Source organism: Camelina sativa, chromosome 17, assembly GCF_000633955.1.
Source record: "Camelina sativa cultivar DH55 chromosome 17, Cs, whole genome shotgun sequence".
Classification (NCBI taxonomy): Eukaryota; Viridiplantae; Streptophyta; class Magnoliopsida; order Brassicales; family Brassicaceae; genus Camelina; species Camelina sativa.
This window is the reverse complement of record NC_025701.1, coordinates 12,308,538-12,326,001: the sequence shown is the minus strand read 5'-3', so window position 1 is coordinate 12,326,001 and position 17,464 is coordinate 12,308,538. Positions and strand designations below refer to the sequence as shown.

General features: G+C 32.9%; 2 protein-coding genes and 2 pseudogenes across 2 annotated transcripts; 1 reads left to right on the top strand and 3 right to left on the bottom strand.

Moving 5' to 3' along the window:
* Positions 746-2,028, bottom strand: LOC104756853 (ribonuclease 3). Its single transcript, XM_010479505.2, has 4 exons — positions 1,849-2,028; positions 1,599-1,754; positions 1,213-1,411; positions 746-1,107 (listed from the first exon to the last, which is right to left on the bottom strand). Exons 1-4 carry the CDS (start codon positions 1,936-1,938, stop codon positions 884-886), a joined length of 669 nt encoding a protein of 222 aa, XP_010477807.1. The 5' UTR covers positions 1,939-2,028; the 3' UTR covers positions 746-883.
* LOC104759419 lies at positions 853-10,588 on the bottom strand (annotated as a pseudogene).
* Positions 5,094-5,888, bottom strand: LOC104759420 (annotated as a pseudogene).
* Positions 13,288-13,656, top strand: LOC104759417 (E3 ubiquitin-protein ligase RNF181-like). Its single transcript, XM_010482348.1, has one exon. The coding sequence runs from the start codon at positions 13,288-13,290 to the stop codon at positions 13,654-13,656; it is 369 nt and encodes a 122-aa protein (XP_010480650.1).

Below are 17,464 nucleotides of genomic sequence, written 5' to 3'. Positions count from 1 at the left end.
AAGAAGACTTTTTTATACGACTTGTTTAATTCATGGTGAATCGGTGATGGTAACACTACTGGATATGGTGGCACAAAGACCTGTTGTTGCTTAGTCCATAGTCCGAGACTAATTAAGGTTACAGAATGAGCGCTCATTGTTAACAAAAATGGGGCCTTTTTTTTTGTTCCTTTTTTATCTTGAAAACTTGGGTTTTCGTAAATAGTGTATAGACTTCGAGAGATACATATGTGATTTGTGTGTACATAGTCAAGTGACTCAAGTCTCACCCAGGGACGAGAAAGAAGTAAAGGAAATAATGTTTAGTGGGTGCTGGGAATTAAGAATAAATAGTCCCAACATCTGTGGGTTGCTTTTGGTGGTCCTTTTTGTGGGGTCATTAAGCATAGATGTGGGATTACAAGTATTTACACATGTGACACGCTCGTTGATTTAACTATATCCAACCAGATCATTGTGGATGTTTAATTTCTTCCCTTCTTGCTTACCATATCTCGTATATCTTAGTCTTCTCGACGTGATATAGAAAGACCAAGACTTTCTTGTTACGATTTTATCAAGCTGCCCTCTCTCGAGTGGCTGATGTTGCTTGACAAACTTTACCGTGGGAGTCTCTTTCAATAGCTAATTTAACTATCCAAGCTACCCTTTTATGCTTTACTTAATTATAATTAGGTTGTGAGTTCACCATTTCATTTTATTTGTTTGTGTTTGTGAAAAATCGAATAGAAACAAAATTTGTAAGTCAACGATGCAAATCAAGTGTACCATCCAATTATATATTATTTATTACAATTAAATGTTGTAAGAAACACAAAATAAAAACCAACAGATATAATGTTTTTCGCAAATAAATAAAAAGAATTATATTCAGCCGTAAATATTAGAACTTGGGAAACTGAACTCGAGAGTCACATCGACCATGTGGCATAACAGGACAGTTGATGAATTTGGAGGCCGAAGTATCAACGCATAGATAAACCTGATAGAGTTGGCTATTATGTGACGAGTCTTTATTACATTCTATGTCCGGAGCAAATCCAGTTGCTTCTTTGATTGCATTTTGAATATTTTTCATTTCGTAAAATTTATCATCCGGTTTAATCCCTACATCATGGCAAGTAAAGAAATATATAATAAGAAAAGAACATCCATTTGCACATAACTAACAATGGAGATAATTTCGAGGAGCAAAAGAAGTGAATGTTGTACCAGCATTGGTTAGGGCATGAAGGAGGTTAGCTTTTTGTTTGAGTTTGAGACCGGCTTCGAAGTAATCATGTTGGTCAAGCTCGGACTCTGCGCATGTGCCATGTTTCTCCCACTCGTGTGTCCAAAACTTCATACCATCATTGCTCGGACACGACAAAGTTGGCCATTCTCTTTGTAACTCGCTCATCAGATCAGACACCTTCATTAGTTTTCAATTCTTATTAATGATTTACAATTAAAAAAAATTGTAATTCTAATATACAAATCTATTTTGTGATATCCAGATAAGAAACTTACAATTAATGGTCCCAAAAATATATTTTTATTAAGTTATTTAGTTTGTATGAAATAAAACGTATTGTGTTTATAATAAGTTAGATACAAACCCGTAAATCATCAAATTGACTGTCAGGGTTACAGTTTTGAGGCCATCCACCGGTTTTGTAGTTAGGCCATAGACCGTGAATTCCAAAATCCGCAGCTGGTTTACCGGTTTTTGGATAGCAACAACTATGTCTTGAATCACAATACGCTCCAGGCCACTGCATTGCAATGCAGATACACATATAAACATCAAATTTATAAGTACTATGACGATTCTTGTAGATACGTACATGTATGAAGTATGAACTTTACCTGTAACACGAAGTAGAAGAAATCGAAATCCTGGGCGACACTTTGCACGTATAGTTGTTGTAACGCTAGAATACACATGAAGAATTTCATATCCTCAAGATATTTAAAAGTGGAAAAATCAAATCTTTTGTGGGAATCAAAGCTGTGGAAAACCAATAAGGATGGATGAGAGAAGAATTAAAAGTTTAGGTTTTGTTTTTATAAGTCATATAATTAACGTGACGTGTGTGTTTTCTTTTGGGTAGAGGGACGTGACGTGTGATTGGTATGTGAATGCTTAATTGTGTTAGGTTAGAATTTCGTGCAAGCAATTTTATTTCCAGCTCCAACGCTTTTAAAAGTAATATCGTAAGGCAAACTTTACATCAAGCTTCAACTATAAAATATTTTTTTTTATTTAAACGCATGTTTAAGCGCTTTGGAGGAACCTTACCCGTGTCAAATCCACTGCCGGTCAAGTTTTAAGATATAAGAGTTACAGAGTAGCGAATTGTATTGATTTTTTCTAAGAATCTAATAATTATCTATTTTTCTTAATAGCGATGGACGCCGTAATATATTTGTATCTGAATAGTTAAAAAATATATGAATACTTAGATTGAAAAAAAGCTAATCTTTCCAATATTTATCTTTTATTTCCAATTTTTTCTTAAAAATAAATTATAGTTTCTTTTTCGACTATAAGTTTTGGTATTCCATATACACTATTCACATAGAAATCATAAAGACCCTTGTGTCATAAGGTAAACCATTTCCCGGAAACGTCAAGGTCTTGATGCGACGCATTTTGGCTATTTGGCTTCCAATACTATTCCAGTGTGCAACTTTATATTCAATAGAACACGGTTTCCCATTTCCAACACAACCACACTAGAAACTAGTGGTGATCCTTACCATGTTTTTCTTTTGATAAGTGATCCTTACCATGTTATGGTACGTAAGGTGGATGCGAAATTTAAGAATGGTCCATTTGTTGGGTTAACCTTTGGAGAAGGTGGAAATTGTTTGTAGCTAACTTCATTTCAAAGAAAAAAAAAGTTTGTATCTACCGTACGTTAGATAAAGCATGAAGATTTGGTCAGGACGTACGTACGAAGATAGATTTAAGTCAAAGTTTGTGTGAACAAAACAAGAAGGATGCTACGTATCGATACGTTAATTTCTAGAGAATGGCTGATCAAAAAAGCAAAGACAAGGAATACCATCATGAACTTGATCAAGGGATAATGAAGATGATCCACTGACGTGTTTACAACAAGAGCCAAGAGGACATACTGTCGCTGGAGTTGTGAAGGAGATGCATTGTAAATATGGTGGGGGAGCGTTGGAGCAACAATTAATGCCTTTTAATCAGGAAAAGATATGCATAGAGGCGATTGAGTATGGCATCTCTCTATGTAGCCTCTTGGTAACAGCAACTGCAACAGAGGTTGATAAACTGGAGAAGAAAAAAGGTAAATGGGCACGAGAGAGTGATGAGCGAGAGCCATGTGCCATAGGGAATGTTCCTTGGGGAGGAAGCAACATGTATGCCTTGCTCTCATGTCTTCCACGTACATGCATAGAATCATGGCTTTGAGTGAGATACACGTATGATTATGTTCGCTTTGCCGTCACAATGTCACACAACAGCAAAGATAAAGAGGTCCATTCCAATGTCACTTAACAGCCTCCTTCAACAACGTTGTTCTCATTAGGCTACTTTGCGTTGTTTTATGGCTTGCTTTTATAAAGCTTTAGTGTTTCCTTTTTTCGTAGGAAACGAAATTGAATCGTTAATTTATAAAATAGGCTTTTTCAATTACAAGTTTTTATACAAACACAAGCAAACAACATGAATGTTTTTATACTTTTTAATTAATATATGAAACTCTCTGTTGGTAAACTCATAAGTCTATTACCAACGATTCAATGAGATCATCATCATTCTCTACCTTATCTTCCACTACCTCAACCTTGTGCCAATTGGCCATATAGAATAATGTTTCTATAAAATAGAAACATTATTTTTTCCTATATAGTAGAGATTGCTATTTTTTCCTCTATAAAATAGAGATTGCTATTTTTTCCTCTATTTATAGAGAAACCTTTGTAAAAAAAAAAGTAGAGTTCCTCTATAAATAGAGGAAAAAATAGCAATCTCTATTTTAGAGGTGAGAATAGAGGACCATTGGAATAAAACTCATCTCTATTATAGAGTTCCTCTATTATAGAGGCAAAAATAGAGGACCATTGGAGATGCCCTAAGCAACAATAGGTCTTTGTGTCACCATATCCAGTAGTGTTACCATCACCGATTCACCATGAATTAAACAAGTCGTATAGAAAAGTCTTTTTATATAAAAAAAATCTTTTTAGTATAGAAGAATTTTGAGTGTATATAGCAAATAAATAAAAAAGAGAATAATAGCGAGTGTTTGATATTAAGTATATAGTAATTTATTTTTTTTCAAAAAGTTCCTTTTATATATGATAACAAACTACAGCATCATCCATCAATGGAGAAACCATTTTGGAGATTCAAAGTTATTACAACAAGCTTGATAGCTAAGTACATTAAGTTACAACATAAGCTTTAAAATTAGTTAGAAGATAGTGCAGTAGGCTCATCGGCATCACCTCTCATTAAGGCCTCTCATACAATGAAGATCATTGTGCCTAGACTTAATGTATACATCATGAGCAAGAGTAATGATCGAATCTCCTACACCATCTCCTGGTCTGCAAAAGGATTCCCACTAGGTCTTCATGAATTTCTTCCATGACCTTGATCCTTTACCAAAAAAACAATTCCAGGATACACCAACTAGTGCAACTAACATCCACATTCTTAACCTAACAAGTGGAGACTATTATTTAAGCATGCTAAAAACCATAAACCAAAAGGTAGAGTCTCAGAGAAAAATCAGATAATTCTCTGAGATTAGAGATTTCCTTTGAAACCTTCATGGAGGATCCTGATTAACCGGATAGAACCTCACTCATGGATCCTTTCTGCATTGGCGAGTGTTTCTTGCAGGCTCCATCAGTATATGTTTCCCTTTCTTGCGCTTAGAGCTCTCCCCAATTTCATACTTGTCTTTAGCTTTCCTTCCTGTAGTTCTTCTGAATTCAGGAGAGACTTTCAGAGATTCTGAACTCAAGGAAGGACCTCTTTGAAGATGATGAACAGCAAGGAATTCCTCCAAGTTAGGTGCAGGGTTAAAATGTCTCGGTGGTTGTGAGATAGGTGAGTAGGAGGATAACTAGGAGATTTGGTCAGATTGATTTTCTTCGTGAGCATAGTGATGATTGGAACCCTCACCTTCTTCCCTAACGGGAGCTATAGGATCTACAGGAACCTCTAAACAATCCTCATGATAGATCGGGGGAGCAAGATATGGGCAATGATTAGAGTCATGGTTGATACAACAACAATTGGTGCAGATCCTGATGAGTTTCTCATACTCAATACCAATCATTGCCCCTTCCCCTGATTCAAAACGGACTCTTCTAAAGAACCTAAGACGGTCTGTTATTCCAAGTCTGACTTTCATCCTGATAAAAGTTATCTGCGTGGATGTTTCCTCATTGAAATCCAGTTCAACAACCTCTCTAAGAGTATTGTTCGCAATGAACCGAACAGTTGATTCAAAAACATAAGGTAAAGGGATACCTCTTACTTGGACCCAGAGGTCAATAAAGGTGAGGAAGTCATCTTCCGGAAAGTCTTCCCATCTCTGCAGAGCAACAAACCAGTTATTAAACAACCAAGGACCCCTCCTGAGAACAGATTTTAAGTCAGACTCCGAACAGAACCAAAACTGAACATATCTATCATCCAACACCCGACCATGAACCCTCGCAGAAAGACCCTAAGAGTTGGGCAAAGCAAGGATCACACGCCTAAGCTCTTGCTCATCCGTATTCAGAGGACGCCCAATCAAACTCACCCTGTTTCTAGCTAAAACACCATCATAAGCTACGTGGGGAATAAACAGTTCCGGGTCATCTCGTCCCAGAACCATATATTGTAAATCATTCCAAAGTTCGTCAGTCATACGACAAGGTGTAACAGTGAAGGAGAGTTACAGAAGAAGAATAACGAGAGGAGGTAATATATAGTAATATTTAGGTAAAAAGAGAAAGTAAGAAATCTTAGATTTTATCTGATAAGATTAGAAAAGTCAATGAAGACAAAAGGGAGAGCAACCCAAAGAAAAATGATTATAACAATATAATCACCGCTCCGAAAACCAAAAAGTCTTCTCATTTTGTTTTTTCTGCGAAGTTTCAGGAACACCCAATGTAACTAATTAACAATGAACAACCAAAACCAAAATTTAGCTCTAGCGAGAAAACCAAACAAGGGTAAAAAACCACAACAACCTAGGCAAGGTAACAGAGGGAGAGAGCTAGTTAAAAGAAAAAGAAAGCAATCTCTGATCGTTCTCAAAGAGACCTTTTAACCAAAAGGAGAAACCACGAGCAACATAGGAGGACATTCTCATATCCAAAGTAACACTGGTAGCAATGAGAGATGCAGCAATGTTACACTTAGGAGGTTCATAAAGAAGAAACCAGTTCGGTTTTTCTCTACCGTAGAGAATAAGAGGCTCAATATAACTTACAATTGCTGGCCAGAGCGTAGGATTGTGCATAGCTTGTATAATTTCCAAAGTGGAAGCCCCAAAAGTCACATTTTCCAAATGCAAACTTGCCATACTTTCCAAGGCCCACTCCCAACTGTTAACTTTAGCTTGAAAGATAGAGTTAACAAATGCAAAAGATCTTCTACTGTGGAATATGACATTTCCAAAATGATCTCTCACCACCCAAGAAGTTCCGGACATAGAAGACCTTTTGGACCAAGAGAAGCCAATATTACATTTTACCTCACCAATTTAAAGGAGGAATCCACCTTTCATCTTGAGCACATTAATTTTTCTTGATTAGGGAGTCATGACTATGAACTGAATACCATTATGTCGTATCATTCCAAGCTTTTTGAACCAATTCAAGCGGAGACACATTGATACCCTCAAATAACAATTTATTTCTGTTTTTCCATAGATGCCACAAGATCCATGCAAAAGCAGACTTAAGCTCCTCAAAGGATGTCTCCCTATTTTCCAGACTGAAAAAATGATACATATTCGCAAATTCTGAGTTGCCAAAACCCAAAAACGGAGAGGGAATGTTAGACAGGGCCCAAACTTGTCAAGCAAAAGGACAAAGAAAAAGTATATGATTGATAGATTCAATCTCTGCTCCACATAACATGCAACCATCAAACACCTGTATTGCTCTTGTTCTCAGTCTTTCAGTAACTACAAGAGCTCCGTTAAGAGCTTTCCACAAAAAGATACAAATTTTTGGAGAGGTTGCCACATTCCAGCAAGCTAGTAGCACCGGATTTCTAGAAGGACGAGCTTCTGCAGATGCAAGAATTTCTTTTTTTCTAAGCCGAAACATCATAGAGTAACCCGAACTTACAGAGTAAATTCCATTTGTAGTTCCACCCCAGCAGTATGAATCATTGTAACCTATCCTCGGTTTTATAGCCTTAATGCTTTGAATCTCGGATTGGTGAAACAGACTACGTAAGATATTATCATTCCACACGCCTGAATGATGGTTGAAAGAATCCGCAACTTGCAGTTTAATATTCATCAGAGATTGAATTCCAACAGGTCTTTTAGTAGTACCATCAAATAACCAGTTGTCTATCCATACATGAGTGTTTTTCCCATTTCCTATAACTCTCTTCATACCTTTAGTAAGGATATCTTTGCCAAACAAAATACTTCTCCATCCATACGATGGACTTCTCCCCACAGGGGCATTTAGAAAATCAGAAGAAGCAAAGTATCTACTTTTCAAAAAATCTTGAGAAAAGACAATCTGAGTTATGAAGAAGCCTCCAAGTTTGTTTTGCTAGCAAAGCTTGGTTAAAAATTTCCAAGTCTTTAAAACCAAATCCTCCACACTCTTTAGGCAAAGTCAATTTCTCATAGCTCAGCCAATGGATTTTCTTTTGATCTTGATTATTGTTCCACCAAAAATCCATCATTACAGAAACCAATTTCTTGATCGTACCCTTAGGAAGCTTATAGCATGACATGGCATAGACCGGTAAAGCCATCACAACAAATTTCAGAAGAGTTTATTTCCTTCCTTGAGACAGATTCTTAGCATACCAACCACTTAGCCTTGCCTGTAACCTATCCTTTATGAACCCCAAAAGTTGTTGTTTTGAGCCACTTAAACATTCAGGAAGACCTAGGTATTTGCCTGCACCACCTTCTAAGTATATAGTAATTAAAAGTGAAAAATAAGTAACAATTATCGAGAATAATTGTGAGTACATGAGCAACAATGCTACTTTATAGATGATTACTAATCAGTGGTTAGTAAGAATAAGTTCTTCCCTCAAACCTCCATTTCATTTGAGTGGGTAACAATAAGCCGAGATGATGTTGAAATCCTAGGCATAGATTCCAACTCTTTTTGTGTATCTTCAGGATTACATGTTGCTATGAAGGAGATCTTTACTGTCTTTAGACACTTTGAGTTAGCAAGAATGTATGTTACTAGTTGTCTCTTTCATCTCCTCTTCCTCCATAGCCTCTTTATTTTAATTTAATTTTAATTATAAATTTCCAGTTAAATCCAAAACGATGTGTACAATCGTTTTGTACACGTAGATTCCACATCAGCGTAACTTCATGGTGGGATTAACGGTGTTAAACATTTATCACGTTTTTGTATGTTTTAGCACAAAAATGATATTTCAGATATGAAAATTAAATTATTTAAAAATCTATGTATGTTTGAGCACAGTCAATAGTCTGATACATAAATCAAACATATTGTAATCTATACTAGTATATTTGCGGCAGTTTTTGCTTAAAAATCTGTTTTGGAAAGTTTTTGCATTTAATGCCATTGAATGTTTATATTCATATCCAAACAAGTTTAGTTAATTTTTCTACTATACTTATAACCAAACAGAATTAAAATATTTCAAATATCCATATATATAATATTCTATAATTAATATAGATATTTAGAATATTTATTTCATATTAAAAAAAATTATTCTCCTATCATCTTTTTATTATTTTAAAATTTAAACATAGTGAATCATCATATAATACATAAAGTTAATAAAAATGTGTATTTTTTCCTGCATATATTGTAATTTGAATTTTTTTTAAACGAACAGATATTACTCAATTAATATAAAAAGTGTGTGTTCAACATACATATATAGTAAATTTACCGTATATAGTAAATTATAGAATTTTTAAAAAATTATAATTTATAACTGATATATCTAAACTTGATAAAAAGCTTTAAATTATAAATATTTAAACATACTGAAATTTTAAAATAACACAAACGATTTATATTACATGACGGGTTATATGACATTATATGATTGAATTGATAATAGTAAAAAATAAAATATCATTAATATGATATTTCAATACGGGTTAAATTCTTATTTTACTATTTTAACAACACCATATAAAATATATCGAGTCAAACTGATTTAATTAAGATTGTATTAAACAAAAATTATTGTGCGGTATACCACAAAGCATAATCGAGTCATAATCTAAAATTTTTGTGTAGTATACTGCGAATCATAATCTAAAATTAACAAAAGAATACATTAGCAAAATTAGTATTAAAATAATATATTAATAAAAAAAATAGAAAAAAACTTGTCCTACGGTATATCGCGGGTCATAATCTAGTTGTTCAAGTATGAAAAAGGCTTTTTCTAAAAATTAGAACTTGGGAAACTGAACTCGAGAGTCGCATGGACCATGTGGCATAACAGGACAGTTGATGAATTTGGAGGCCGAAGTATCAACGCATAGATAAACCTGATAGAGTTGGCTATTATGTGACGAATCTTTTATTACATTCTATTCCCGGAGCAAATCCTGTTGCTTCTTTGATCGCATTTTGAATATTTTTCATTTCGTAAAATTTATCATCCGGTTTGATCCCTACGTATATCGATATCATAACAAAAAAAATTATAATAAGAAAAGAACATCCACTTGCACATAACTAACAATGGAGATAATTTGGAGGGGCAAAAGAAGTGAATGTTGTACCAGCACTGGTAAGGGCATGAAGGAGATTGATTAGCTTTCTGTTTGAGTTTGAGACCGGCTTCGAAGTAATCATGTTGGTCAAGCTCGGACTCAGCACACGTGCCATGTTTCTCCCACTCGTGTGTCCAAAACTTCATACCATCATTGCTCGGACACGACAAAGTTGGCCATTCTCTTTGTAAATCGCTCATCAGATCAGACACCTTCAATTGTTATCAATTCTCACTAATTATTTACAGTATTTTGTTTCTTGTATTTCTTTATATATATATATATATATATATATATATATATATTTTGTGATATCTAGATTAAACAAGCTTTATTGTGTTTATAATAAGTTAGATACAAACCCGTAAATTGACTGTCAGGATTACAGTTTTGAGGCCTTCCACCGGTTTTGTAGTTAGGCCATAGACAGCTATGTCTTGAATCACAATACGCTCTAGGCCACTGCATTGCAATGCACATACACATATAAACATCAAATTTATAAGTTCTTGTAGATACGTACATGTATGAAGTATGAACTTTACCTGTAAAACGAAGTAGAAGAAATCGAAATCCTGGGCGACACTTTGCACGTAGAGTTGTTGTAACGCTAGAATACACATGAATAATTTCATATCCGCAAGATATTTAAAAGTGGAAAAAATCAAAGGATATGGATGAGAGAAGAATTAATGGTTCAGGGTTTGTTTATATAAGTCATATAATTAACGTGTCGACGTGTGATATTTTCTTTTGGGTAAGAGGGACGTGACATGTGAATCCGTATGTGAATGCTTAATAGTAATTTCGTGCAAGCAATTTTATTTCCAGCTCCAACGCTTTTAAAAGTAATAATGTAAGGTAACCTTCAACTATAAAATATTTTCAATTTAAAGTTAAACATGTTAAACCGCTTTAGAGGAACCTTCCCAGTGTCAAATCCGATCCACTGCCAGTCAGGTTTCAAGGTATTAGAGTTAAAGACTAGCCATGGACGCCTAGCGAATTGTATTAATTTATTCTGAGAATCTAATAATTATCTTCTTTTTTTGGCTATCATAATTTTTTTGGACAAAATTGTAATAAGTCTTTCCACACCTGTCTAAAAGTTTTATAATCCATTATATGCATTGGATTGGACTGTTAAAAGTTTTAGCTCCAACAAACATTAACAAAGCAGTTCACTACTTCTAAGCAATGTTTAGTAGGTTTTAGCAAGTTTTTGGGATGAAATGGTAATAAGTTTTTCTACACTGATCTAAACACTACAAATGTATCTCTACTCCAAATGAATCGTGCTGGTCAAGCTCAAACTAATCCAAACCAAATCATTCTGATTAAGATTTAAACTCAAACTAATCCAAACCAAACTGTTGCTTTGTTTATTTCATCATTAAATCCTAATCACAATGATTTGAAAAACCTTCAAAACGAAGCATTTTCTCAGAAATGTAAGCGGATGAAAGTGTTTTGAAATTCAAAAAGTGAAATTATAGTGAGAGTGATGAACCAACACTACCTTATTCAGCTTATGCTTCTAATTTTAAATCTTAGTCACTTACTTCAGTTTTGTATAGTATTTTTTGCTTAGCAAGAGAACATTTATTTCTTTTATTATTTATTCATGATAGGCTCATAATTGTACATAATGTACACTAAACTCAAATCAGATCATGATTGTTTTCCATCGATCAAAATGAATTCACGTTTAGTAGATATTATATAGTAGCAATGGATAGACACCAAGCTAATTGTTTGGATTTAATATTTCTTTTTGGTATGTATCAGTTTTAGGCTTAGCCGAAAATATATTAATTCAAAACATTAATCAATTTACATTTTTATTAACAGTATGAGTATTTGATTTGATATGAATATCTATATTAACATTTTTGAAGTACATTTTGTGTTATGCCCTTTTAGTTTTACTTATTTAAATTTTAATTTACAACATTAACCCCTCAAAAATTTCCAAAAATAGTATCACGACAGATTTTGTTTCCTAAATCTATATTAACATTTTTAAGTACATTTGGTGTTTTACCCTTGAAATTTTATGTATTAAAAAACTTATTTACAAATTTAATCCCTAAAAACTTTCCAAAAATAATATCATTTCAGATTTTGTTTCCTAAATATTTTACATTTCATTCCAACCAAAAATAAAAAACAGCAATCAATATTTTATAGAGACATAAACTATGATATATTTTTTATTTTATTTTTCAAACCTGTGAGTTTTGATTCTTAACGTAAGAAGAATTTTGATTCCTAATTATTTAAATATTATAATATAAATATATATGTATATTTAATAAATTTTAAAATATTATGAATATGTAAAATTAAAAAAATTAAAATACTATATAATATGGTTATAAAAAGGACATGTTGGAATTAATAAAATATTATTAAGTATGTGCTAATACGGGTTAAATCCTCATTTTATTATTTGCCAACACTATAAATATTATAATATCTGACATATAAAATCAATTTGTTTTACCTAAGATTGTGTAAAATAATTAATTCATTAGGAAAAATATGACTTAATCACATCATATAAATGACTTATTATGTATTTAGATCCCTTTTTTTTGTTATAATAATTAAAAATCGAAATAAAATCTCAAACACTAAACAAAACAAACTAAATATAATAAACAAATGGTCATATAGTATATTACAGGTTAAAAAACTAATATAAACATTTAGTCGCACAAGCGGCCGGAAAATTAGGTTATTTCTCTATTTATAAAACATCCAATATTTAACAAACAAATAGAATATAAAATATAAATAATAATAAAACTATATACACGCGGTGTACCGCGGGTTAAAATCTAGTTCTAATAATGAAAGTCTAAAACTGATACATATATTATGTCTGTATTAATCATAAAGTTTGGCTATAGTGAAGTCTAAAACTGATACATATTCAAATAATATGTTATATATGAAAATTCGATTGGACAACAAGATATATGAAAATTCGATTGGGAAAAAACACTTTGGCTAAATTTCAGATAGTTTATTGATAATGAAAGTCTAAAACTGATGAATTCAGTATTGTTTTTTATTAATCATATAGACTTGTCTGAACATTTTATTAATAATATGAATATTTCAATTAGGAAAATGATTAAGCTTTCACTAAAATAAATTATAGTATTCACTATTCACATAGAAATCTCTTAAACCCTTTACATTTTAAAAATATGTTAATCATTTATATTAACCCTTGTTTAAGGCAAACCATTGGACGAAAGTCAGAAACAAGACATAAAAATTATAGACAGGGCCAATGAATAGTGTATCTATGGTCAATTAATCGATGCCGGTTGTAGAGATGAATGGCTGCGAAGGAGAGTGTGTGATCTGCTTGGAGGAGTGGAAGTCCGAGGAGACGGTGAAGGAGATGCCGTGTAAGCATAGGTTTCATGGTGGATGTGTAGAGAAATGGTTAGGGTTTCATGGATCGTGTCCTGTTTGTAGGGACGAGATGCATGTTGATGGAGATGAGGTTGGGAAGAAAAGAAACGACGGAGGAGAGGTTTGGGTTAGGTTTAGTTTCAACGATGGTCGGAGAGAGCTAGAGATTCTTCTGGTCAAGACGATGGAAGCAGTGATGGTGATGGTAACACTATTGGATCTAGTGGCACAGTTTAGTCCGAGATTTAGGGTTACAGAAGCTTTTTTGTAAACACTTGTGCCTTATTGTACCTTTTTTTTGGTTTTGGGGAAAAGTTGATGTCTTGATGATCATTTTTTTTTCTTTTCCCATGAAAATTAGGAGATATTTTTGGTTTCTTTTCGTATAACTTTGTCCGTTGTGTTTGTTTTCTTGAATTCATGTATTAGAAAGTTAATGGATTTTCAAGAAATCTTTTGGTTTCTGTTGCAAGGCATTCGTTTTTATAAGTTTTTAGCTTTTAATTCTCCAAAAGCCATTTTTTAAGCCATATAATACGAGTTTCCTTTATAGAACTTCTCACTAGTAAAAACAGATCATATAGTTACAGAATATTGCTATGAAATAAGTAATAGCAAAAAATAGCCACGAAAAGTTACTGAAAAGGACAAAATATTAGATCAATAAATTTGTGGCAAATTAGTTAGTATTCGTAGCAAGGTAAAGACAAAAAGCTACAGATTAAATTTGTAGTAAACTTACTACAGATTTCGGGACAGAATTATTTGTAGCTATGGCGTAGTTACGAAAATGTCAAGTTGCGACAAATTATTCGTAGCAAAAAATATGTACAAGCACTTGTAGCAATTTAACGACAGAGAATAATAGTGTAGATAACTGTAGCGGACATATTGTGTCAATGTGTTGTGGGTAATTGTGGGTGTGAGGTATTAGTGTTTGCAACATAGAGTAGTGGAGACGATGACATAAGAACAAAGCAAAATTACATAGACATTAAGAACAAAGGAAAGTGGTGGAGACGATGACATAAGAACAAAATAACATAGACGTTATTAAAGCTAAAATGTTCAATTATCAACATTAGAACAAAGCAAAATTATATAGGTTAATCCATTCATAATCTACTAGGAGTACAAAACACAGAATGTCCTAATAATATATCCGACAATATGCATATCAACTGAAGAACAAAAAAAGGCATTAGTATATTGATATTAATACTAACAGAAAACAATCCAGCAGCCATTACATATTTCTCTTGCCATTAGAACTCAACTAACCAAGCGAGCTATAACATCATGCATAAAAATTGACTCTAGTTTATCAATTTATCACGAATTAAAAATTAATCTAGTAATTAGAAAAAATAATATAAGGAAAACTATTAAAATACAAATAAACAGACTTGTTTCTGATTGGCTAGTTCTTTAAGGTGAGGATCGCACCTCATTTGATATCCACCGTTGATAAAAGTAAAATCAACGGATACATTTACTTCTTTTACCTCGAGATTTACACACGTCTCTACGAGATCTTTGGCTTCCTTCCCTCTCTCATAGCCATGGCTGCTTTCACATGTACTTCTCGCCCTCCAGTTTCTCTCCGTTCGAATGGGATCTTTAACATCGGCTTCACACTCTTTGCTCGACGGATGTTCACCTTGTATCCTTCTTTCTCACTCTCCGGCTTCGTTGACCTCGATTCATCCTAGGGTATGTCTTCTCCTCCTTTTTTGTTGTCTTCTTCATTCGTTCTAGCTTCTGCTCAATTTAGATCTTTCGGTTGGGTTGGATTTAAATATGACTCATTTAACTTTTCGAATTTTCGTATTGGGTTTTTAACCTAATTAATGTTGATTTGAGATTCGAAGCATATGTAAGATTTTTTCCCGTTTGTAATTCTTGACATCAGAGTGAAACATGGCAAAAGATGATGCTTATGAGTTTAGGAGCTTCACTGAGATTGATTGATGTTTGTCTCTTTTGTTGCAGTGGCTATCTGTTCAAAGCTTTTTTGCTTATCGGTGATTCTGGTCTGGGTTTATCATCTTGCGTACTCTCTCTCTCTTTAACATTGAACAGAGACACACACAAAAATAACAAATTATGGGTCCTTTGGAGTTCGATATTAGTTGTTCAAAGTCGTTATGCTTAGTTCTAACTTTACTATATGTATCATTGTTGCGTCTTTGTGTGTTTTAATATCCTGATATCTCCACTTTTAATTGATTTATGTTTATTTTCTCATTCACGCAGATATTGCTAAAAATTAAGACCCGTGTTCTTAAGGATATTAAAGAAGATGTTTCGAGGAAGAAGTTTCAATGGAAGAAGAAGAAGAAGCTGTAGATGTTTTTTTGTAACCAATTGGTCCAATTGGATGTGTAATTTTTTTATGTATATAATTATTTTTTTAACTTTTTTTTTTTTTGTAAATTACCAGTATTAATATTAATAAATATCTCATTTATCTCATACATATTTGCAAATAACTGAATTAATATTAATAAATATCTCATTTATCTCATAATTATAGCGTAGTAATTCATAACCATTTTATCACTAGTTATAGTGTAGCTAACTGTCACAAATCAATGACGGACATTTTGTGGGTTCTTGAAGCTAATTGTTACATATAATTCAAATGCTTTCCGTAACAAATACCTACAATAACCTGTGACATTTCGTAGCAATTTGCTACTATTTCGTTGGTATCTATATTGTAGCAATTTGCGACAATTATCTACGACAAAAAATTTTGCTACGACCAAATAATTACTAATTATTTTTGTCACAAATCAGTAACAAAATTAATTTGGCTACAAAAAATACATTATAGCTACAAATATTTCCGTAACTATATAATTTGTTTTTACTAGTGTCTAGTTTAATCAACGAACAAACTTCTAGCTTACTACAAACGCTTGGCATAGAACTTTTTGTTTCCTTGATAGAACTTAGCTTGATTTTGAGCTTGAATTCTTTTCTTGCATGCATCCTCATTCCTTCTCCCAATCAGATGGTCTTCAGAAGGAGGAGTAGGAGGTGGTGCCCTCTCTGGTGCATGGCGCCGGATACCGCCAACCACGCGAGGGGGCAGAACAATCTGAGCCCTGTTCAAACAACAACCTACTTAAATCAACAATAGAACAAAGCTTAAAACTACTTGCAAAGCTTAAAACTATTTCAAACTACTTACAAAGCTTGCTGAGCTTGGATTTCACCTCCTGCTTGAGCTCCCTGCTCACCAATCTCAGCTTGAACCCTGTAATAAAGAAGAAAAATCAACGAACAAACTACTTAAATCAACGAACAAACTACTTAAATCACCAGCTTACAAAGCTTAAAACTACTTAAAACTATTTACAAAGCTTGCATAATTGTACATAATGTACACTAAACTCAAATCAGATCATGATTGTTTTCCATCGATCAAAATGAATTCACGTTTAGTAGATATTATATAGTAGCAATGGATAGACACCAAGCTAATTGTGTGGATTTAATATTTCTTTTTGGTATGTATCAGTTTTAGGCTTAGCCGAAAATATATTAATTAAAAACATTAATCAATTTACATTTTTATTAATAATGTGAGTATTTGATTTGATATGAATATTCTAATAATGAAAGTCTAAAACTGATACACATATTATGTCTGTATTAATTATAAAGTTTGGCTATAGTGAAGTCTAAAACTGATACATATTCAAATAATATGTTATATATGAAAATTCGATTGGGAAAAAACACTTTGACGAAATTTCAGATATTTTATTGATAATGAAAGTCTAAAACTGATGAATTCAGTATTGTTTTTTATTAATCATATAGACTTGTCTGAACATTTTATTAATAATATGAATATTTCAATTAGGAAACTGATTAAGCTTTCACTAAAATAAATTATAGTATTCACTATTCACATAGAAATCTCTTAAACCCTTTACATTTTAAAAATATGTTAATTATTTATATTAACCCTTGTTTAAGGCAAACCATTGGACGAAAGTCAGAAACAAGACATAAAAATTATAGACAGGGCCAATAAATAGTGTATCTATGGTCAATTAATCGAT

Excerpts from the sequence above, each read along its gene's own strand:
- LOC104756853 (XM_010479505.2), bottom strand. The coding sequence starts at position 1,938 with ATGAAATTCTTCATGTGTATTCTAGCGTTACAACAACTATACGTGCAA. Across the intron at positions 1,755-1,848 it reads TCTTCTACTTCGTGTTACAG|TGGCCTGGAGCGTATTGTGA; the intron begins GTAAAGTTCATA and ends ATTGCAATGCAG. Across the intron at positions 1,108-1,212 it reads TCATGCCCTAACCAATGCTG|GGATTAAACCGGATGATAAA; the intron begins GTACAACATTCA and ends GCCATGATGTAG.
- LOC104759417 (XM_010482348.1), top strand. The coding sequence starts at position 13,288 with ATGCCGGTTGTAGAGATGAATGGCTGCGAAGGAGAGTGTGTGATCTGC.